We start from the raw sequence: 23,528 nt of genomic DNA on the forward strand, positions 1-23,528 counted from the left end.
GAAAAAAATTCCCACTTTCAGGTGCAGATGATCTTCATGAAATTTGGAGAGGCAACAGGTGAAAAGATGTTTTCTGATATTTTTAAAGACCATGGTTCCTTCTGTTCTATACTGAAGCTCTGTTTTATCCACTTGTTTTCCCAATCTCCTTTACAATCTTCTCTATTGTCTTTCATATTAAAGTTATAAAATTTCTGCCTTTTTGACGACTTTTTGCCTTCAACTTGCTCCATAATTACATGAGGAGCAGGGTATAAGACAGAGAACCGTCGTTCGCATTTAGTATTCATCCAACTCTAAGAAGTAACAATTTCCTGAAGGATTGTATTTCAAAACACAGATGTCTTCACATATAAGGTATTTCCATGATCATCTACAGCCCTCATACCTGATTCACTGGGAGAGCACGAGCAACTGTGGGAGTCATAAGAGAGCTGACTTACTACATGGAATGTTAAAGGAGGGATGAGACAAAGCCAATACTTGGAGCACACACCAGTAAAGAGTGTAATTTTGCTTACAATCTTTGAACAAAGTAATTTTTCTCAGAGAATTCTTAGTACGAGAAAGGCACATTTTGCCAGTATAGCTATTATCTGAAATTCCAGAATCACAACAATTATCTGTCCTATAAAGAGAAAAAGAAATTCTGAGAAAACCAACACTCCCACTTCCCACCAAGCGAACAAATCAATGAACCAGCAACCTTTAACACCTACATGAAGTGTAAGTGCCAACGCTACAGGCTTGAACTACGCAGAAAAGAGGGAGGAGATATTACGAGTGCATAAGAAAATAAAAATTAAGCCTTGCAATGGAAAAACAATTGCACAGACAACTGTCAAAGTTTAAGACAGTTGACAGTGGAATTAATTTTAGAACTTACAATGCCTTAAGCCCTGCCTATATATTTACATGGGTTTTTTACAAATCACACTGCTGCAAGCTACAAGCACTAATCCCAGTTGCCCTAATCTTTAGACACATGTTGCTACTTAGCACCTGGTATTCTTTCAAAAAAGCAGAGCAGCCTGGGGACTACCAGCTCCAATTTGTTTCAAATTCACATCAGTTTTCCTTCCACAGTCATATTTATCATTAACGACATTTGTAGTAATTAATACACTACCTGGATTTTTCCTCTGACAAATGTATTTATGTCATTCTCATTTTCAAAAATTGAAAGAGTTTGCAACAAATTCTGTTCCAGCCATTCCCAGTGTTCAGTGATTTCCTTCCTCGAGCAACCTGTATAAAGAAAGAAACAAACAAACCAAAAGTCACAAAATAAATAATTCAACAGTGTCAGTGAATGAACAACAACAACAACAAACATAAGAAAACCTGCCAGTAAATGGAGATGCAATATTTCACTAGATGCTGTCCTTATGGAAATTCCAAAATTTTCTCCCATTCCATTTAATTTAACAACTGCAATGAAGGCAACAGAATGCAGCATTTTGTGCAACTTTCAGGGGAATGGCACAATTCTGGTTGTAGTACAGATACATAAATCATGTTGCAGAACAGCCTACATATGTAATCAATATTTCAGAACCACAAATGATCACCACTGCTACCTCTCCTTAAAACTACTGGATGCAACCAGACCTTTCTGGAACTCAGGTAGTGGTCTGAACATATTTTATTTCTTGTTGGCTTTAACACTGCTGTAAAAAGCTATGTATATAAAATAAACTGTCCTCAGAAGAATTGCTTGGCTCGTAAGAGCAGTGACAAGAAGTGCAAACACACTATCATGATGAAATATTTCTTAAAGCTGTCCCTTTCTGGTTTGTGGTTCATCAATTATTTTTCATCACCTCTTCTGAAACTGCCTTGGCTGATTATTCCCAACCTGTAGCAGTACATCTCTTTTTCCCCCCCCCCCCTCTGCTTTTTGTCTCCATTCCCTTGCTATTTCATCTCCCAGTCTCCCCTACAGCAGAGCATGCGATCAGCCCAAAACCTGCACCCCAGTTCTCAACAATCCATCATCACACACTTCTCAACACAATTCTCAACAATTCTCATCATAGGTCTTTCTCTTTGCTTTGTTCACTCAGGATTAAAATACACGCTTGCTGCAATGTTTTAAACTACAGGTTATTTTATCTCTGTTACTGCAAAGCTTTGCCTGTCTTAGCATATTAAAACTATTCACCATTCTGCCACCATTGGCCTTTTAGGTAAATTAAGCAATAACTCTGACTCTCAGGGAAGGGGAAGGAACCCAATTTAACAGCTAAAACACTGCACTTCAAAATACAGAGCCCTCAAGACTGGCAGGAAATAAAAATGAAAATAGCTATAACATAGCAACTTGAATTAAAAAATGCATATAATTACCATTACCACAAAAACCCTACAGCAGTTCTATACCTGAAAAACACAGAAGGCTGCTGTAAGAATGGTTTTATAGGTGGGGAAGGATGTAAAAAAGCTGTTCATTTCCAAACAGAAGTTAGATATAGCACCATTTTACCCTTAAACTGAGCACCAGCAGACTGAGGGGGGACACTGGCATGGGACACAGCAGGGCTACTACAATGGGCAAGGCTGATTGCATTCCTTAAAAAGTAATTAAATAACAATTCTCCTGTACAATTCAACAGACAGAACTCTAAGATGTGACACCTTTAACCCAGCACTGCACTGGAGAAAGGGCTGTTAACAGGACTTCTCTCCAGAGCTATAAGGCTTCAGCTTCACCAGCCAGAATCCTCACACAGAGGATCAGCAGAGTTAATACTCCAGAAAATTCACACCCAAATCTCTCTAAACAGTCATTTTAGCGCAGAACTCCCCCCCCCCCGGATTACTTTCACCCCCAGAATATTCTTGTACTGAGCAAGACCAAATGTCATAAACAAACCATGAAACAATCACATTTCTCCGAGTCACTCTGTACAGCTGCTTACTGAAGATGGAGATTATTTCTTTATTGAAGGCAGAGACAAATTTCTGAAAAAGTAAGAGATTACAAGTACCAAATAACCAGCATTCTACCCTTAGAGAACAGGGAGGGACATTGCAGAACAAATCAGAGTTGCATAGCTAAATACAGCCAAAGCCCTTAGTAACCTGTGTAATTTTAACAAGCCTTGACCAGTTCAGAAGGAGCTGCTTTAGTTGCAAATTCATAAAATAACCACAGTGCAGAGCCTTAGGGAACACTGGGCTGCTCAGCTTCAAGGCTGCATAGGTAAGTTATTTGCTCTCTGTAAGATTTTACCTCCCTGTAAGATCCACACTATTCCCCTCAAGTGACAAGACTACACTAATGCAGCCTTTTAATTTAACCAAAACAACTGAATCACCAACCAGGTATCAGGAGATGAAAAATTCAAGAAACACTCCACAAAATGGAATCACACATACATACATTCACTACATTAGCAATTTTGATTAGGGCTAAGAGTCATAATTGAAGAGCATGCTTATTAATGCCAGCTTAAATGTAGACAGAGTACTGTACTTCTACATAAAATCCACAATATCGTTCTCAGAAGAAAAACAAAATTCTCACACTTCAGCAGCACTATTTTATGCCCCTGCTTATCTTGAGGACACACTGTAGGTATAAAATTACAGTCATTATCTATAGGTGTCACGCAAAAAAATCTAAAGAGAAGTCACACAGCCTAACTCCAAAGTCTCAAAAATCATTTCTGAACACATGCACAGCGTAAGGGTCTTTGAAGAAACACTGCCTTGTTGGGAGCTTCGTGACACGCTATTTTCTTTGAAAGGGAGTCTGCAAACAGCAAGAAAACTCGTGTCCTCAGCTGCCCCCTTTCAAGTTTATGGGATGGAGGTGGTTACTAATTGCTGAGCACTGACATCTGGATGAAGATAAACACGCAGGCAAGTACTTTTACCAAGTTCTTTCTCTTCTGAGATCCATGGAAAGCTGACACGCATTTCTGATGGTCACAGCAGAGCAGATGGCAGTAAAAAGCATGCTGTTAGATGCAGACTTGGGAACAGCCTTCATCATATTAACAAATTTGTTAATATCTGCTTTCTGTATTACCTGTCAGGTAAATTACGTCATATAAATTTTAAATTAAAGGTAAATTATCTTATATGAATTCTAAAACCTTCAGGGAGTTGGTACTAATGGGTGTAGAGGGGGAAAAGGTTGTTTGAACTGATACTTCTTTCAGGTATGATGCTATCAAAAATAATAAGAAACACTTGTGCTAATAAGAGCTATTAGCAAAACTTCCTGTTGGAATTCAGAAGGTGACACAGCTTTGGTATCATCTTTGCCAGACACAGAAATCATATGCTCCTACGAACAGAGCCTGGTTTGAACTGAAATTATTAGATCTATAGCAAACCCTCATCTGATCTTCTTTCCCTTCCCAAGAGTGCCTTTGCCTGGAGGAGAAGTCATCCAAACAATGTAAATGTCAAATTTCTCTGGGAGGATGGGCACTAATGAAGCAGCACAGTTAGTGGAGAAGAAGCCTAGAGCATCATTTACCAGCATTTCTGAATGTCAGGCAGCAGTGGGGGTGCTGGAGCTACCAGGCCATTAAAGAGATGATAGACATGCATGTACTTCTCATTTGTTTTCTCTTCTCCATTCTCTTTCAAATTAACAGAGTTAATTTTGGCTGCTGCCAAAAACTTTGTTGCCAGTGAAACTTTTGAGCTGGAGGAGCTGCACTGAAAAGTTTGCATTTGCTGAGACTGAAAAGTAATGTGTCAAACCAATGATCTGGCCTGACAAGCTTGGCTAATCAAAGCTAAATGACCTGGATCTTCTGCATTTAACTCCAGACACTATTTTCAGAGACAGCAGACAAAACCAGAGACTAACTCCATTCCGTTTTATGTTACTTGCCATAGGTACCTGACCACAGAAATAAGCACTTAGTACAGGATCTGATACACGTAAAAATCCTATTTAATGTACAAAAATATCAACTCAATTGTTTTCACTACTACAATGACAAAAGGAGCAGTCTTACAGCAAGATCTGTCCATGTTGCAGCATTAAAGACCGAAACTCTTAGCTGTTGTTGCATGTATGTAAGAACACAACACTTCTGTAGCTGACTTTAACCTAGCTACCATCTTGCTGAATTCCAAGTACACCATATTCAGAAAGACCACCCAGTGTCTGAAACAAACATCCAGGAGGCAGGGCTGGCATCCCTGGCATCTCGATGGCATTTATCCTTCAGGAGACAGGAAATGTCTCACTGTTTGCTGTTCAGCATCACCTGAGTGCTGGGGCTGCACTTTCTTCCTGGTTACCATTCCAAGGGAAGCCCTGTCTGGGTAACTGGGGTGCTCCTCCCACCATCCTCTTTGGAGACACCCCATCACCCAGGAATGCTGCACTTCAGAAGTGCGGTAGGAGGGAGCCCTGGGTGTAGAGAAGGGCATGCAAGAAGGAGGAATGGTACTGCGGCTCTGGGAACACCTTTGGGAGAAGAAAAGTGGCAAATAACGGATGTTCCCTCCCTGCTCCAGGCCATTTCTGGTTTCATTCAGTCACTGTGCCTAACACACCCCCCCCATGCTGGCATTCAAGGTCTGACTGTCAGAAACTCTGATGCCACTGAATTTCACCACTGCAGCAGGTTTTCATCCTGACCCATTTATTTGTCCTGAGATGACTGTGCCCAGCAGGAAGGATGCTCTCTTATCCAGGGAGAATAAAAATCCACCTGCCAGTGGATCTGTCCTTACCACAGGCAATGGTCCAGTAGACCAAGGAGTCTGGTGCTTGGTAGAGGATTCGATACGGCGCCACTCTGGCACTGGAGTCCAGCACGACATCGAGAGTGCCCACAAGGAGACCTATGGAAGAGGAAATTCTGATGAACACACAGTGATGGAAAAGTCAAGATCCCGCAGGGAGGGCTCTGCAGCCCCTCTCCACTCCATTTCAAAATGCAGATCTACGTACTCCTCCTCACGCTTGTCGTCTCACACTGTAAAGAGGAAGAGTGACTTAACAGGGAAACATCCTCAGCTTAAACAAGACTTCAACCCTTTAACCTACATCAGTGCTAGCATAAAGACAGGCAAATTGAAGCAAAGCAGAAAGTAGCTGTGTTATGAAACCATGTTTAAAAGTTATTTATTCTTTCCTGTGTTTCATTTACTGCTGGAGCCCTGAGCAGTAAAAAAACTACAAACAACTACAAATCCTCCTCCAACACGAACAAGAAATCCCAGACAATACAGCCTAAAAGGGTTCAAAACTCAAATGTCAGCCAGGTAAAACTCAAGATTTCCAGCAAAAACAATTGTGCTACTTAAGAGTCTGGTTATTTTAGGGTAGGAAGGATCAAAATGCCTTAAGAGTCAAGCTGTTTTTCACATGAAAGGATACTGAGGAAAAAAGACAAAGCCATACTGTTTTCCAGAAGTAGCTTTGAAAATTCTTTGCTTCTGAGAGAGCCACCAACAGCACATACCAAAAGCTACCAATAATTCCTAACTATATTTGCACAAATATTAGGTCCTATTTTTTACAATAAACTACACATAAAACAAAACTCTAACCCCCTCAAACTCTCTGCAAGAAGGACCTACTTATTTTTAAACTATATAAGCTTTCCCCCTTATCATCTCCACAAAGAATTTTCATCTCCCCTGCAGAGATGTCAGATTTAAATTTTCATGCTGAAGTTCTCAGCAAATTGTTTCAATTGCTTGAAAAAAAAAAGATTGGATGAACTTTCAGAGATTGTTTTTTGGTGGAAATTTTTACTGGGGTAAAAATCAGGGTTGGTTTTTTGGGTTTTTTTTTTTTTTTTTAACAGCTGAAATAAATTGCATGCACCAAACATTTTTAAATCCTCCTGTTAAAAGTTCTCTTCTCCTTTCAAGTCTCATGTGTTCATCTTTTACTGTTATAGTTTCATTAGTTCCTCATTTTGCTCTGTCATAACTGGTATACATAATACTGCTTCCCTTGCTGTTCTTCTTTCAGATCTGTGCTGCGCCTCATAAAGATATAAAAGCAGTACCCCTTTTCCACTTCAGCAGATCCCTCAAATCTGAATCTGACACTAAGAAATACCCCACCTATCACTGATTTTGTATTTCCCCCATTGTACCTCTTCTATTTGTATTTTGTTTTATATAGATCTTCTGAGGTCGGATCAACTGTAACCTCTTTCTGCCCAATGAACTAACATGCACCACTTCCTGATCCAAGAACTCTGCAACACATGGGCACAGCATCAGGCCATTAGTAAGGTGTGCTACAAAGCTATCTGACAATCATAGAATACAAACAAAAACAGGAATGTAAAATATCCCAGTGTACATTAGTTTCACGGGCTTCAGCTGCCGCTCATCTCTCACACATTTTGATTCCTGGTTGTCCACTGACAAGCTGTCTCCGAACAATTCTCCCCCGGCCCTTCTGGTACACCCTGGCTCCTTTCAAACTCGGGAGAATGAAGTAGGTTAAAATGTACCTTTAATTATTTTTTTTTCTCTCCATCTGAGCTTCAAAAATGCAGTACAGCCCTGGCCCAGAAAGCATGTGTCACTTCAACCAAGGGCAAAATCCTCAAACACTAAAGCTGCCAGTACTGCTCAACTGGAGTGGGGACCAAGCCAGACACTACACTTTGCTCATCATCTGGATTTGCTGCAAACACAGTAGGAATCTTTTCTTTGTGCTTTTCAGCTCCACATGACTACTGACAGTAATAAATATGCAATAGGTATGATGTAATATCTAAATAAAGTTGTATGCTGGCCAAATGCAATCTTCTCCGAGATGCAGAAACACCGTTAATTCCCTGTATTCGTTAAAAATATGCCTGTTTATTTCCTCCTGCTGTATTTCCAAATTCATTGGCACGTGGGTGGCCCTGCCAAACAATTCTGCCCCCAGTTCTTGGAGCACTGTAAAAACTGGGATATGCAGGTAAGATCAAGAAGTTCAAACAAACCCATTGACTTGTACAGCAACATCAGATTCAAAGGAACTTCCCATCCTACCTTCTTCTCCCCTGGATACTGTGGACAGGAGAGGAACATCCCCCTGTGCCACCAAACACTTGAAGGCAGAGCAATGTATTTAAGAAATGTGGAGAGCATTATGAAAAAAAACCAAACCAAGCCATCAACAAAAGAGGGAAGCCAGCAGTGACTGAAACAACAGATGGGAGGTAGGAAAGGAAAAGAGAACAAAGAATACTTTCCAATGGTGCAGTAAGGAGGAGCTGGTCAGGGCCTTTTCAGTAAACAGGCTGGAAAAATAACCACGTAGTGAGGTTAAAAGAAGAAAACTGACAGAATTCCAGAAGATGGCACAGAAATTCAAATCCGAGCTGACCAAGATAAGTGCAACTGACAGTTTGTGAGTAACATTTTGTCATGCAATAGCTGTTTTCACAGATGATGTGTGACGTTAAAAAAATAAAATGTGTGTTTTTATAACATGAAACCTCGTGCAATCGTGCAGCTGCGCCTGCTTGCTCTCCTTCATGAACTGTTCCTTTTTGTGTGGTTAGCTCAGTGCTGCTTGTTTTGGGGTTGGGTATTTGCTGTTTGGTTGGGTTTTTTTGCAATGCAGACATGTGATGCAACCAGAATGAAATCAAAGCAGTTCATACTGATAATCTGTTTGAGGATTTTCTACATGAAGTAGAAATGAAAATTTAAAAAAAAAAGAAAAAAGAGGATTTTAATTCTCTTCATTAGTTCATTAATTCTTCATGAATTAAAGCAAGTAGCTTTTCAGACACGACTAAGTAACTGAGTTTCTATAGAAACAGAACAGGCAACAAAGAATCATATTCCTTAGATTAGACTGGCCCTTGGGCAAGAGCCAGTGAATTACCCAGGCGTCAAATCACATGACTACACCCATTGCTAATTTTTCCCCATTCTTTCATCAGGTTTCGGACTGCATAATGAAATAAGGGGAGAAATTTCAATGTAAGAATATGAAACTTGCAAGCCCTTATTGAAGCAAGAGGTTTTCATGAGAGAAGGTTTAGACCTTGGGATGTAATTTGTAGGATTAGCATCTGGCTGACTGATGGGAGACCCAGTCCTGCAGGCACTCAAGCGTGAGTAAACCATTTACGTATGAACAGTCCCATCACACACACCGAATTTCTAGAGCAACTATACCTCTGCAGGGGGCAGGAGGGGGAAAGGGAGGGATAATGCCTTCACTTTGCTCCATACAACTTTTTAATAAAGTCAGGTTCCTCTTTTGCAAAGTTGAATTCTAAAGCGAAGGTCCAGAGGATGGATCAGTAATCTCTTTCTTTTCTGTAAAACACAGGCATTGGCAGAGGAAAAATAATGGTATGTAATACCTGGAAGCAGGGAATACAAAGCCACAATTGGCTGAGGGCCTGGGCAACTGCTCTTGCATGGTGTTACTGGAAGGACGACAATGCACTAGAGGAAATTACTGGAAAAGGGGTTCCCAGTGCACTCTGTGCTGAAGGAGAAAAATCACACTACATTTTACTTATCTGACCACACTCAATGGTGGCTCACATTTAGTCACAGGCTGGAGAGGGAGCCTATAACTCTTGCAGAAAGTACAGACTGGTAGCCTTTATTCATTAATTAATGTATGACGCGCTCTACTTGTATCCTAACAACAGCAACTGATTTTCAGCCTGGTTTTTTTTTGCTAGAAGGGATTTTCATCACATGAAGCCTGACCTCCTCCATAACACAGATACCTCTCACAAAATATTCCTATCTCACCAAAGGGCATTTTTCAGGAAGGTAGGTCATCTTGATTTGAAAACTAAGCCAACAGCTTCAGCCAGCTGAGACTCTTCCAAGCACCACTGCAGTCCTTGCTCCTTGGAGACCAGTATTCCAGATGGCTTCCAGTCCAGACTGATTACACACGGGCCACAAACAGTAACGAAATCAAGAATCAACCTGGTATGTTTTAAGCATGCACACCTCGGAGTACACAGACTCGAACACTGTTGTAACACAATCTGTGACTATTTGGATATCCACAGCACAGATCTTTGCAGCAGGAGTAGTTCTCTCTCTCTTCTATCTTTCGTAACAATTCGCAAGTGTCTTTGTAAAACATCAATTACCGGCGTTTTTAAAGGAAAAGCAAGTTTATGCACCGTACGAGTGAACAAACTTCTTACTAGCCAAGGATTTTCTTATGACAAACACCAACCCTCTTCCACAGAAAGCCATGTTTTCATTTAAAACACAAAGACTGAGTAGTCTTTATCGCCCTTACGCAGTCTCCCTCACAGCAGGATGACATTTGGGAGCTTTTGTGTTTTACCTGTTCACAGCAGACTGGATTACAAACTCAAGAGTGAGCACCTGGATTATGTACTACCTCTAGTGCACCTTACTAAAACACTGAAGCCAACGAAGTATAATAAATGATGGCACTTCAAAGCTTAAGAATTACCAGCAGCCATGCCTTTGTTGCACGGCGAGCACCAAACAAGCTCAGTGTCAGACAGTGATGCTTCCTGGCCAACCCTCAGCCCAGAGCAGAGGAGCTTTTGGCACACACCAGGGACCTGTGACACATCCCCTCTTCAGTGACACCTGTGTCACACCTTGCCTCCAGCTGGAGGACGTCACCCTGCAGCTGGTGCCACTGACTGCTGTGCCCTCCCTCCCCCAGCCTGCCGGAGTACAAACCTGTTATTCACTTGGCTCCTGGGAGAGGAGCCCTGCCTCACGCTCCTTCCGGGTCGACACGGACCCATACCTCGAAACACCTTTTGTTAGAGGACTTTTATCTAAAAATGTCTAAACAAAGGGCACTCGTGTTTTTAGCACACAGAGTAAACACAAAATGATACCCTGCAAAGGAGCTGAGGTATGATACAGGTCAGGCTGTGGCTCTTGGAGTCAAGCTCATGGGCTATCACCCAGAGAGTCTCATGGATGACAGCAGCCTTTTTCTGCAGGAGCTCAACAGCACAACCAGGAAAACTTGGAATGTCACGTGTCACCAGCAAGAACTTTTCAAAATAGGCACTGTGACATTCCACCACTGAACCAAAACCACACTGCTTAAAAAGCCCTCGGCACTTAAAGCACGCTGGTGACTCCTCATCCCACTGAAGTAAGATGGACACATCCTGAGCTCTGCTCACAAACACGAAACACCCATGGCACCCATCCAGATTGTAGATGTCACCTGATTTACAAGAAAGCTTCAATCAATAGGGTTGATTTAGGCCATATTTACACCCTGAGCATTCAGTTTTATATTGATTTAATGGACAATGAATAAACTCTAAAGTTGAAGTGTTGCTTCCTGAGCTGTGAAAACCATTACTCCTAACAGCACATAGCTAAAGCATACAGCACAAGGTATTGCTTTTCTGTAGTAATGACAATGAATCATCACTCTTCTATTCCTTCTCAGGGCAGTTCATGTGATTAGCTCTCTCGTTTGTTATTACAACATGAGATCATCCCATTACTTGTCTGTCAAAACTCGACCCAGAGCAACAACCTGAACTCCACGGGTAACACTACAGACAAATCTTTTTAAAAGGCAGGGACAATTCTACTTGATTTCATTGCACAGGAAAGCCTATATAAATTGAAAATATTATACACCACACAAAAACAGTTGAGTGTTAGACTTCCAATCCTGGCAATAATACCCCCAAAAGCAGGAACATAACCTCTTCATTGTGAACACTGCCTTTAAAACTTTATGAAGGGCTGCACTTTTTAAATAGGTGCTCATTCACATAAATGAAAGGAAAATGACCTCTTAAGACTCATTTCCTAACTGTCTTCCCAAGTGGCTTGTATGGGCATCTAATGTGGCATCAAGAAAATCAAATTCTTTCTCTGAACTTAGCACAATTAATATTCTTTAATTAACTGATAAATTAATAATTATATCTATTTCTTAAATATATATATTTCTTGAACAATTAAGAAATAAGGATTTGTTAAATTTTCCCTAATGTCTGCCTTTGCTGCTCTCTCCTCCTACCAACACAGTTCTGTGGAGCACTGATTTGTCCAGCCACCCCTTGCTTTGCACAGGAGCCTTCAAACTCCTCAAAAAGTTCAGTGAAACTGATTTTGAGGAAGAATTGTCACTCTTACTGACATTCAGTAAGAAAAGCAGCCGAACCAGTACTTACCTTCTCTGCCTCCAGGCTGATGAACACAAATGAGAGAAGCCTGTAAAACTCACCATTAATACTTAAAGAAAAAGCTTGGGAAGGGCCAAGGTGGTATCTGGCTTGATTACCAAGGGATAAAGCAGCAACAAACGGCAAAGCTTTCATCAGCCCTTCAAGTTTAACAATAGTGATTGAATGAGATTATCTTCCAAACGTTAATTTAAAAGGGATCAGCTGTACTTGTTAAGGTGTCCCTGCAAAAAGTCTGTGTCTTAACTTGAACCTAAATCTGGTTTGGTTTAGACTTTCAGCTTTTACAACTTTTTGTAACTTCTGCTAAGCTGAAGCTCACAGAAAGAGATGAACACTGACAGGACATGCCACGGTTACAAGTATGTGAAGGCTTACAACACAGAGAAAACCGATATTCACACAAAATCCCAAACAATTTATCTCCCACTACTGAAAAAAAAAAAATGTACTACATATAAATCACACCAGACTACATGAAATTATGGAGAAACAGTGAGAAAAATACAGACGAAATTATCAAATGCTTTCTAGGTGTGATATAAACAATCATAAAGCATAATCAAGTATCACAGACCAAAACAGCAGAGAAGTCACTGAACTTCAGTCACAACTAATTATTTTTAAGCATCCCGTTCTGTCAGAGCAACATAAGCAAATTTAACCGATTTCATCCAACAGGAAAATTGAAATCTGTGTCTGCACCAACATAAGATTCAGATAAACTGTGTAAGACAAAAGAACAAATCAAATAATTACCAGAAAATTAAAGGAAAAAAACCCAAAACCAATAACAAAACTCAGCAAAACAGAAAAACCCTCCAAAGATCACTGCTGACCTAAGAAAAACTACTGTAAACCGAATCCAGTCAATTAAATTGTTTGAGGACTGAAGTGAGCACAGTAAACTCAGCTTGAACTCAGAAGGAATAGTCCTGCGGCATGTTGAAATATAAGCTAAATCTGAAAAGAAGCAACAGCTTCAGAAAAAGAGAATTTTAAATTCTCACAGTTCTGACTGAATACCTGCAGATAGATCAGATTTCAATAAGCTATTTGAGGAGGCACTTTACCTGGGAAATGAACAGTGCTAAAGAGAAGATCCCTATAACTCTGGCTGATAAAATACTGAAAGAAGCAGAGGGAAAGAACAAGACAATGAGGAAAGAACAGTAAAATCCAAAACATTAAAAATGCACTAGCTGAAACCAAGATTACTGCCATGATAGAAATTTAAACACCCCTACCTGGAAACGTCAGGAAAAAAAATAATCACAAATCCAGCACAGAAAATACAACCTGTGCTTTAGAAAGAAGACAAATGGAAAGATTTGGAAGACGTCCTCTAGAACCTAAGATCACCTAAGCACCAGATTTAAAGCCAAAATGCAAATGCAATTTCTGAATATCACCACTGATCAGACAACACAAGTACGATTAGTGGTCAACGAGCTAAAGAAAAGCGAGATTTCAATCAAATGCTCACAGCTCTTCATACACATTGTATCATCCTACTTTAGCAAAATCAATGGCAGAGACAACTCCTGCCTACTACAGGAAAAGCCATATGAAGTGTGATACCATGAAGGATAAAAACAAGTAGATTCCGCCTATACCAAATATTTACACGAAGAAACACCGTTTGAGAACACACGTGTTCAATTTGAGTTCCAAAGACATTTGAGGATATGCCAGCACACTCTGTGGAACCTTTCTTAGTTCTGCAGGAACCTAACTGAAACCACCAGGGGCCCAAACCTCTGTGAAATATGATATATTCTTACGAGGATGCAGAGCTGGAAATATGGAAGCTGATGTGAAGAAGTGCTACTTCTTCTACACCTTTCAGTGTGGGACCAAGGAAGAGCAACAAAAACCCTGTAAGCAATACAGACTCCGGTGTAACGCAGAAAATTAGTAAGTGGCCTGGACACTGATTGCTTACTTTCTTGTGATCCTGGGCAACACTTCCAACGGGATTTTCTACAAACAGAGTTCTCAGGAGAACCAGCAGGCCACCCTGGAATCCCACGTGTCGAACAGTAACTTCAGTTCAAAGGCAAAAACGGCACAAGGCGGCTCAGCTCCGCAGCCTGGACGGCCACACCGCTGACAGTGTAGGAGATAAGGCACTGTTCAAGGAAACACCAAGAAATACCAGGGGAGAGAAGGCAAAGCTACACCGGGCAACACCTCAGGCACCGTGTCTCCAGAGCCAACAGTGCCCGGCTGCAGGAGCTGGAGAGGGACAGGAGCATTAGGCAGGAAGTGAGGAACTGGGAGAAGCATCTGGGAACTGAACAGAAAGAGCATGAGTCAGTCTGGGGAATCAAACACCAATTCACCCCTAGACACCTGCACGCTCCTGGAAACGCACGGGTGTGGAGAAGTGAATGCAGCTCAGAGCAGCAGAGCAGATCTGGTGCACTGACAAATGAAAGCAGAGCAGAAGGGACCAGCCTCCACTCGTGTGCCACAGCAATCATGGAAAGCTGACGGATAGGCTGCCCACCCCTATCCAGTACGCTAATTGCATCCATTTTGATAAACATTGTATTTCAAGTATCAGAAAGCAGATGCTTTCTACTCAAGTCTGACATGCAAAATCACAGCTACTTGAGTCAACAAGGGTACAAAGTGCCACGTCTGTTGAAACATGCACCATGCTTTGTTCAGGCAGATGATCAGCTGGCCAAAAGCTTTTCTAAACCTTAAGGAAGAAATGGGCCTTCAAGTAATCTCTTCCTAAACTCTCTGAGCTGAGAGGCTGCAAGACAGAATCTTAGCTCCAAATGTGAAATACTAATTGTGCTGTCCAGCAAGGCTGCAGAAAAGTCTTTCCAGTTAGAACACTGTCACAGTATTAAAAATTATATGAGATCTGACACTGATACGTCACATCAGCCAGCCGAGCTCAGAACCTCTCTCCTTTCTGCCTTTCCAATGTGGAAACTAAATGACAACTCCTTTTGCAAAAGTATCTGGGGAGAAGTAGTATTTCATCAGATCCTTTTATCACCAGAAGTCAGCAAATTTCCATCTGCTCTCTTCTGCTTAAAGATTTGAATCATTCTTGGCAACAGTGCATGGACTTACAACTCCTACTGCATCTCTCACACAGGCACTGTCCCAGCTGTAAGGCACATATACCCTACTTGCAAAATAATTCACTTCTAAAACCAGTTCTGGCCAGGAACAACTTATTTCCCTTGGGATTCAAAGATCTCACAGTAACATTTTAAACAAAGTCACTCAGATTTCCATCTCTACCTCACGCACAAATGTACACAGGCAAAAGGAGCACAGCAGCCCCCAGCCAGCTGCGCCACAGCCTCTCTTCCTGCAAGCTCCAAGTGAATACAACGCTCTGCCATCCATTACCAGGCACAGTAATTCCCTACTCTAACGTCTCGAAGTAGAACAGTTTGGCAAACACGATCACAGTATAGCAGAAAGCAGTCAAAAAACATTTTTAAACCTGCTTGTTGCATTTGAGTGCAAGATGCACCTAATAACACGAGCCTTTTAGTTGTTTGTAAAGTTTATGACATGTTCAAGATCTATAAAAGTCATATTGTCATGCAGGTCACAGTGTTCAAACGGTGGTGGAGATCTGGGTTCGTGTCCTGTCCAAATGCCTCGGCTACAGCTGATGCAGGCTACTGTGTAAATAAACTCACCACATTCCTCTGGAGAAGAAATTATCTCATACAGGCCAGACTACCAGGCTGCCCAGGGAAGCAAGAAGAATACGAGGAAAGAAAATACTTTTTTCCCCCCTCTTGGTGAACAAAAGGAAAATGAAGCACCTGACCAAGGGTCACATGGAAGCAAAATATGGGCATGGCATTATGTGCAAGGCACGAAACAATTTAATTACAGAGAAAGCCTCAACCGTCAAATACTTTTAAAGCAGAAAAGTACATTTTTTGGTCTTGTCCTGGAAAATTAATGCAGTGACGCAAGATATTGTGAGTTTGCAGAACAGCTATGAAAATCCAATTTAAAATCCAATTTACAATCTTTCCTATTTTCTTTCTTGTTCAAAAGGAAAATAAAAGCCAAACAACCCTTCAATTAAGGCATGCTTATGAAGAAAAGTCCCACTGATGTGACTAGTACTGACATCCACACAATAATTTAAACAAGCCCGGACCCTAATTTAGTATAAAAATGGAGCCACACTGCTTATTAGGAAAGCTGTATCTCTGAAGCAAACTATTGACCTAATAGACCTCGTTAGCAGAGGTTACTTCCACGGACTCGCTAATCAGCACTGCCCTGACACATTAAAAGATCATCAGCATTCTCTTAACTTGTTACAATACAACGCAAGCGGAGAAAACGTCGCCAATGTCCACACAAGTATGTAAATAGGAGTTTCTCTGTTCAACTGCTACATAAACCAAGGTCAAGAGGAGAGAGCCGGCGTAGAAAGGGCAGATTTTTCAGATTTTCCCCCAAAGTGACTGATACTCCTTTTCCTGCAAAGCACTGGGGCACTCAGAGTGGATCCAGGAGAACAGGTAACTCGAGCAGTGCTCTTCTGCTCCAACAAAAAGCCAACAAGAAGTACTTTCACCCACCCTCAAGACTACATAAAATACTTGGCTTTAGACTGAGACTTGCCAAAGGAGTCTGCCATGATCACAGATGGAGAGAAGGGCATTACACTTCACCCTGATCGCTTTGCTGACGACAGTTTCACGGCAAACCTAGATTTGAGGGCAGTGCCAGAGAATCAATGCTCCTCATTGCCTGGCCACGCTAAAGTTACACGGTGAGGCCATCTAAAGTCATCCTACCCATAGCCTCATCAATTTGAAAGTCAATTCTCATTCTACAGTTCAAGACAAATTACTTCAAGAGTCAATAATGAGGGAGCACAAGTCAGCAGAAGTGAGATCACACACACATACACACAAAAAAAAAAAAAAAAAGACAGCTGTATTTACATTCCCTCTTGCAAATATGGGTTGAGATCATCCCTAGCACAGTTAAAAATCTTGTAAACAGTATTTCTAGTCAGCTTCAAGGATACATTCCCACAGAGCAACCAGGCCAAATTTTATGCCATATTCTAACTTCTAGATTATATCTGAGCAAATTTTAGCATTATGTCACCACAGAAAGGGTAATTAAGGAGAAAAAAACCCCCAACCCACCAAAAGTCCTTTTTTTCCCTGCTTACTTTTGACCAGGTAACCTCCACCTTTGTCACAAGATCAGTATCATCTGGAGAGCTTCCAAAGAGTGATCCTAAATGCTATAATTACTACCAATTATGTATCCTGCTTACCCTGTCATCAGATTTATTCTTTAACTCAGGATCAGCTAGATCCCTCAATACTTTGCTTTCAACCAGTCTTTCCTACCCAGGCCACTGGCCTTCTCCACCTCCCTTGTCCCTCAACTGGCAGACCACAGCTGCTAAAAGAAACCAGCAGAAAATTCCAATATTTCCATGAAAAAAACCCAAAAAACCCGAAGTTCCACTTCTTACTGTGCTTGTCACTCTGGGAGTTGCTTGGAGATTACATCCCTGCCTCTCTCCTTTCCTCTCCCCCCTTCTGTTGGCCACAGCATCACAGACTCTTGCCATTTTAGCACGTGGTCTGATAAGTTCCTATAGATTCCTTTAAATACTGCCAACTCTAATAAATTAGTTAGTTACAGGGGGTGGATTAGCTCTGGTTTTGGCAACATAGTGAAAAGAGCTAGGGCTTTTATCAGCCCCTTTTCTGTACAAACAAACAAACAAACCCCCCGGAAATTGACTTGTTGCGACTACCTCAATGCCACAAGAGCTGTAATTCCAGGCAAAGCAAAAGCACTAGCAAGAGCTACACGAAAGCAGACTTCAAAACGTGTGGAGAATTTCACCTTCTAAGTAACACTCACTATACAGACCTCATTCACATACTAAAATAATGGCTACAGCAAACAAATACTTAAATGCCAAGAGGCTGGGGGGTAACGCAGAAACAAAGAACTATTTCTCTGTTCTGAACTTCTACCAAGCGCTGCAGGCTTATCTGGCCTCCACAAAAAAAGGAACGCACATTTATGAATCCTACTTCCATTCAAATCCTACTTCCATTCAAGAACAAAATCTTCCAAAAGTGTTTTCTCCATCTGTAAAGCAGCATCACCAGCCAGACTTACACACACAGAACTGCAAGAAGACTTAGGTATGCATGCACTGTGCAAACAGGTTGAAGAGCAGAACCCTAAACTCTCAACCTGCTGCCCCAATGACTGAGAAATGACTGGAAAATTGATGGCTATCTCAAACCATCTCAAATTCAAAGATAACAAAGTCAGAAGAATGCCTTGTCAGACCTTGAGAGGCTGGGGGTAATTCACAAAAGAGCCTGAGAAGAATTCTTCAGTAAGCAGAGCAGAGGTGAACTTTTGAGGCAAAACACGTATTTTATGGATTTGTCAATCCTGTCCACACTTCAAAAGATAATTTAAAAAACTTAAAAATCTGCAGCAAATGTGGAGTGGCTGCTGGTCACTTCCCACACAAGAACAAGGTAGTTTATCAACATGCAACACTGACCGAAGATCTCAGCAGTCTACACGGAAACACACTTCACAGCAGCGCCTTCGTTTACGTTATGATCTGTTTACAAGTCCACAGAGCATTGAAGGGCTGAAGAAACACTTAATCTCACAGTAAACACGTACAGGACCTTGAATCAAGCACAGATACAGTCCATATGTTTATTTTGCTTAGCCTGAAGGACTAATTGTTGTGTAAGTAGGTAAAGAAGAGAGCACGGGTTTCAGAAGAATGAGCTTGATTATTCTGTACCAGTTCAAGAAGGACCAATGGAAACCACAGGGTTCTGTGTCTCCAATCTCATATAAATACGTTGCCTAAGAAAGGGTGGAAGACCTCGATGAACGTATATGCACAGTATTGCCGAGACTAGATGAGTATGACCCAAACCTCTACAAAAGCCGCCTGCAGTCGCAAACAAAGCATTCAGGGAACATACCTCACAAGGACATCTGGAGAATACGGGGAAGCCGAAGCAAACCCGTTCTCTTTGTAAATTTCTCAATTACAACGTGGTCCTATTCCACGGAACGCGCGTTAAAGGCTCAGCAAGAAAATTCTCCCAGAACCTGGGGCGAGTCACACCCTGACGCACGGAGCTACCGCTCGCCGGTGGTCTCCCACACAAATCCGCCCGGGAATCCCGGCGCATCCCCCGCGCCTGGCCTGGGGCGGGCGGCGAGCTCGGGGAGAGCCGCTGCGGCCGCGCCCCGGCCCCTCAGGGACCCCGGCCCCCGCCCCGGCCGCACCGCCGCCGCCCTTACCCGCCAGTCCGCCGCCGCCGCCATCGCCGCCGTGCCCCTTCCTCCTCTGCAGGATGAAATAGGGGTTGGCCCGCTCCGTCACCCACAGCGCGTTGGCCAGCAGCACCTCCTCGGGGTTCACCCACATGCTCCCGGCGAGGACGAAAGCGGGCCCGGCGGGCTGAGGGGCGGCTCACGCGCGCACCGCCCGCGTCGGGCGCCGCCGTGCCCGGCCGCCGCGGCGGACGCCGGGCGGAGGCAGCAGCCGCATGGCCCCCGCCGCCTACCCGCGCTCCGCCGGCCGCGGAGGGGCGGCCGCTGCGGCCCGGGGCGGCGGCGGCTCCCGCCGCAGCGGTGACATCAACGCGGGCCCGGCCCCTCCGCGCCGCCGCTCGCACAAAGCCCGCGGGAGTGCCCGCGCCGTGCGCGCCGCCGATCGCTCCGCCCGCCCCGCGGGGAGGGAGCGCGCTCCGCGGCCCCGCACCTGTGCGCGGGCGGAGCCGCGCCCGGCCTCGCTCCGCACACGCGCTGCGGGCAGCAGCCGCCGAGCGAGAGCCGCCCTGCCCGGGGGGACTCGGGGCGCCGGGACAACACAAGCCCGACACGAGCCGGCGATGCGCGCTCGCAGCCCAGAGAGCCAAACGCGTCCTGGGCTGCATCCGGAGCGCCGCGGGCAGCAGGGAAGGGAGGGAGGGGATGCTGCCCCTCTGCTCTGGAGAGACCCCGCCCGAAGCGCTGCATTCAGCTCTGGGGTCCCCAGCCCCCTCTGCAGACAGTATGAGAGAGCTCGGGTTGCTCATCCCGGAGAAGAGAAGGCTCGGGGAGACCTTACAGCACCCTTCGGTACCTGAACGGGTAGAATCTGTATGTTAATAGAGCTTTACAGTTTGGGGTTGGTTTTGACAGAAGCAAAGTCCTTGCTAGTTTGGAGACATGGAACATTTTATCCAAAATCCTCATTCAGAAAAGCTTTCCAGAGCAGCGGTCCCTATTTTGGTTATAACTGACAGCCTTTGCCTTGTGTCTGGTTTATGGGCATAAGCACTAGGCTCTAGTGGGGTGATCTGAGTCCTGATATAGCAGTGACCTTGCATCACTAGTTATCTTGTCAATCCCTACGTCATTCAGGAAAATTGTCATAAAGTTTCTTCAGCACAGAGTTGATCATGTAGAATATTCAAATTATACAGGGACTCCTACCAGCTTTCCCATGCACTATTATCCCCTTATTCTCTGATATCTCTGTGGGTTTGTTTCACACCCAGATGCTATGACGAAGTTAATTTTCCATACAATCTGTCGTTACAATTACAATTTCTTCGGCTAACCCCAGACATACGATACCAACGCTACTATTTCTATTGACCAAAGATTTAACCCTGCCAAAACAGAAGCAAGCTTTGTTTGACAGGGCCTACTTCCACAAGACTGTGCAAGAACAGTTATATTCTCAGCCTGGAATTATTTGTTAACACAGTTGCAGATTAATTATTCTGTTATCATAACAAAGTTCAGTGATAGACTAACCAGTCCATAGTTTGTTAAGTCTAACTAGCTAATTAATAAAGCTGCTTGTTTTTTTAAATGTGGAAACTGCATCACTACACAGATAAATGTAGGAATTTCAACACCAGCTGTATTCCAGTGGAATGAAAATAGAAAAGGTTTAAGAATGAAAACTCCAAAGAAGTTATTAAATTTCCTATGATAACAAAGCTGACAATGATAAAGCTGAGAAGAAAAACAGCCCTTTGAATATGCCTTTGGAGACTACACACAGCTGAGCCAATGTTACTAACACAAATGGAAAGCCAACAAACATTTGATGGCAGCTGATATTTTAATGTAACAGTGCCCTAAAAAAGGCAGTTACCATGTTTCATAGAATGCTAGGGGGAAAAAAAATGGTATGCATCTTAGTAACAGCAGAATTGGTGCTTTTTCTTTTTCTGAAATTCAGAGATACAAATCCATTTTGCACCTTCCTTTTGGCACCTTCTGGAGCCACCAGCAACCAGACAGATGAGGAGTCACCAAACCAGTTCAGCCAACAGCTTCCTTGGCGCTGTTTCTTTAGCATGACATGGATGAGAACGTTTGAAGACAAATACTGGCAAGAAATAAAGTTTCTTTCAAAGATTTTGACGGTTTCATTACATGCTCATGTAATTAACAGTTTTAACCAGTTGGAAATAACAGATTTCTTGAGGAACAACATAAGCCATGTTGGACAACAGAGAAGTGTTGGACTTAATTTGGCTTCAAGTTAACACTCACTAATTACTTACCCCAGAATCCTTTCATTAATTACTTATGCTAAGTACCTGAATTTAAATACTTTGATATGTGTCATAAGACTCAATTAACATTGCCCATTCATAAAGCAGTTGGGTTTGTTTATCCTTAAATTCAGAATAAATTTTGTTTCCCCTCTGATGATGTTCCTTGCTTTTCTATACACTGGTTTTGTTTGTTATCCTAAAGTAAAATGCACATCTGATGTGAAATAGAGAAGCAGCACTCCATGAAAAATGGGGAATAAACCTACCTGCTAAAACAAGTAAAAGCCAAGATACTGGTCTGTCCATTTAAACATTCGTGTATTAAAGGATTTACAGAGTTAAGTCAATTTGCAGTTATTTATTGGGACAAATGGGCTACAGTTGAATAATCATTTCCTTAACTATTTCACAAGTTATCGTGCTGTTTGTTTTTCTTTCATTTTACCCAGTTACTTTTATCTTTCTGTTTAAGTGTCCGGGATGTTCTAGGCTTGCTTACAAAACAGATGAGTATGTACCACACACCAAAGAAGCTCATAATGCAATTCCAGTGCAATCAGTGAAGCTAGATTCCTCCCTGATCTTTGTTTCTGTGACTAAATACTTTAAAAATTATTTTGTGGCAGCCGGTATCTGAATTGACACTTGAAAACTTCTGTTACATGTTCATGAAGGAACTGGATGGTTGCCAAAATGTTGACAAATACGCTTGGTTTGACATCAAAATGATGGATAATAAACTGTTTACCACTTACTTGCCTGCTTATTGAAAATAATATGACAGCACCAAGATTAGTTAGGATACTGAAATATGAAGAGCTGAATTCTTTGGAAAGTATTGCATCATTTGCAGTGGAATACATTAAAATCCCCCATAAATAATGTCACTGTGCTTGGTCTAATTTAGAAGAGGATTGCCATTGCAGCAGTTCACACAGCCTTGCAAAAACCCAAGTAGAGGAACTGGTTTCTGCTAATTTTCTGAACAAGTCATGTAAAACAACACTGACCTGGTTCCTCCTCCTCCTCCACCTGCCTCTTCACTGACCTCCAGGCCCACAGAGTTGTTCCACTCACTCTTCTCTCTAGCTGCAATTGTGCAGTTGAGGCTTTTCCCTCTGTTTTAAACCTCTTATCCCAGAGGTGCTGCCGCCCTTGCTGATGGGCTTTACTTCGGGCAGCAGCAGATCCATGTTAGACTGGCTAGCATCGCCTCCATCAGACACAGGGAAGCTTCTGGCAGCCTCTTGCTGAAGCCACTCTGCCATCCAAACCTAACACAGGAGCTCTCTGGAACCTTAAAGAAGAAAGAATGCAAGTTTTTACTGTTGTTATTATTACTGGCTTTGTAGATCAAAAAACCTGATATATTTCAGCATTCACTGAAAAGGTGTGGGCAAAGGAGGCTTTGAAATGCACGTGTGCAACTTTGGGATGAGGTGGTACCCCAGTGGGCTGTTGTCTGGACCCTTAGGAAATCTTCCTAGTTTCTTAGGAAGTTTGCAAGAGAATATTTAGGTGGAGGGAGATAAAAAAGTCTTTGATTATCAGAGGAAGGGAAACAGTATGAATCAATTTTGTTAAGCAGCCTACTCTGCTGCACTCAAAACAAACAAAAAACCGCAACTTGCTTCCCCTTCACTGGCTTGAAGTACAGGCCTGTCCCTCTCCATTCAATGTCTGGGATTAACTTTCCTCTTTCCAACGAGGCAGCTGAGGGAAAATGAGTCAGAAAATGCCTGGTCACAGGTGTATTGCTCCAGGTGAGCACTGGCTGGCTCCTGAGCTACCGAGAGTAGCA

The 23,528-nt window shown here is 42.6% G+C and overlaps 1 protein-coding gene across 2 annotated transcripts in view; it reads right to left on the bottom strand.

Annotated features, from left to right (window-relative positions):
* Nucleotides 1-19,655, bottom strand: part of TBC1D9 (TBC1 domain family member 9) — a 47,671-nt gene extending 28,016 nt beyond the window's left edge. The window contains exons 1-3 of one of the 2 annotated variants that reach the window (XM_040064564.2): nt 19,467-19,655; nt 5,710-5,820; nt 1,130-1,248 (exon numbers count right to left, since the gene is read on the bottom strand). In XM_040064564.2, coding sequence (XP_039920498.1) covers nt 1,130-1,248; nt 5,710-5,820; nt 19,467-19,593 — 357 coding nt within the window. In that variant the 5' untranslated portion in view covers nt 19,594-19,655. The remainder of the gene's footprint in view (nt 1-1,129; nt 1,249-5,709; nt 5,821-19,466) is intronic. The other variant, XM_040064566.2, reaches the window with a different exon arrangement.
* Nucleotides 19,656-23,528: the final 3,873 nt, after the last annotated feature.

This window comes from Hirundo rustica, chromosome 5, assembly GCF_015227805.2.
Source record: "Hirundo rustica isolate bHirRus1 chromosome 5, bHirRus1.pri.v3, whole genome shotgun sequence".
Classification (NCBI taxonomy): domain Eukaryota; kingdom Metazoa; phylum Chordata; class Aves; order Passeriformes; family Hirundinidae; genus Hirundo; species Hirundo rustica.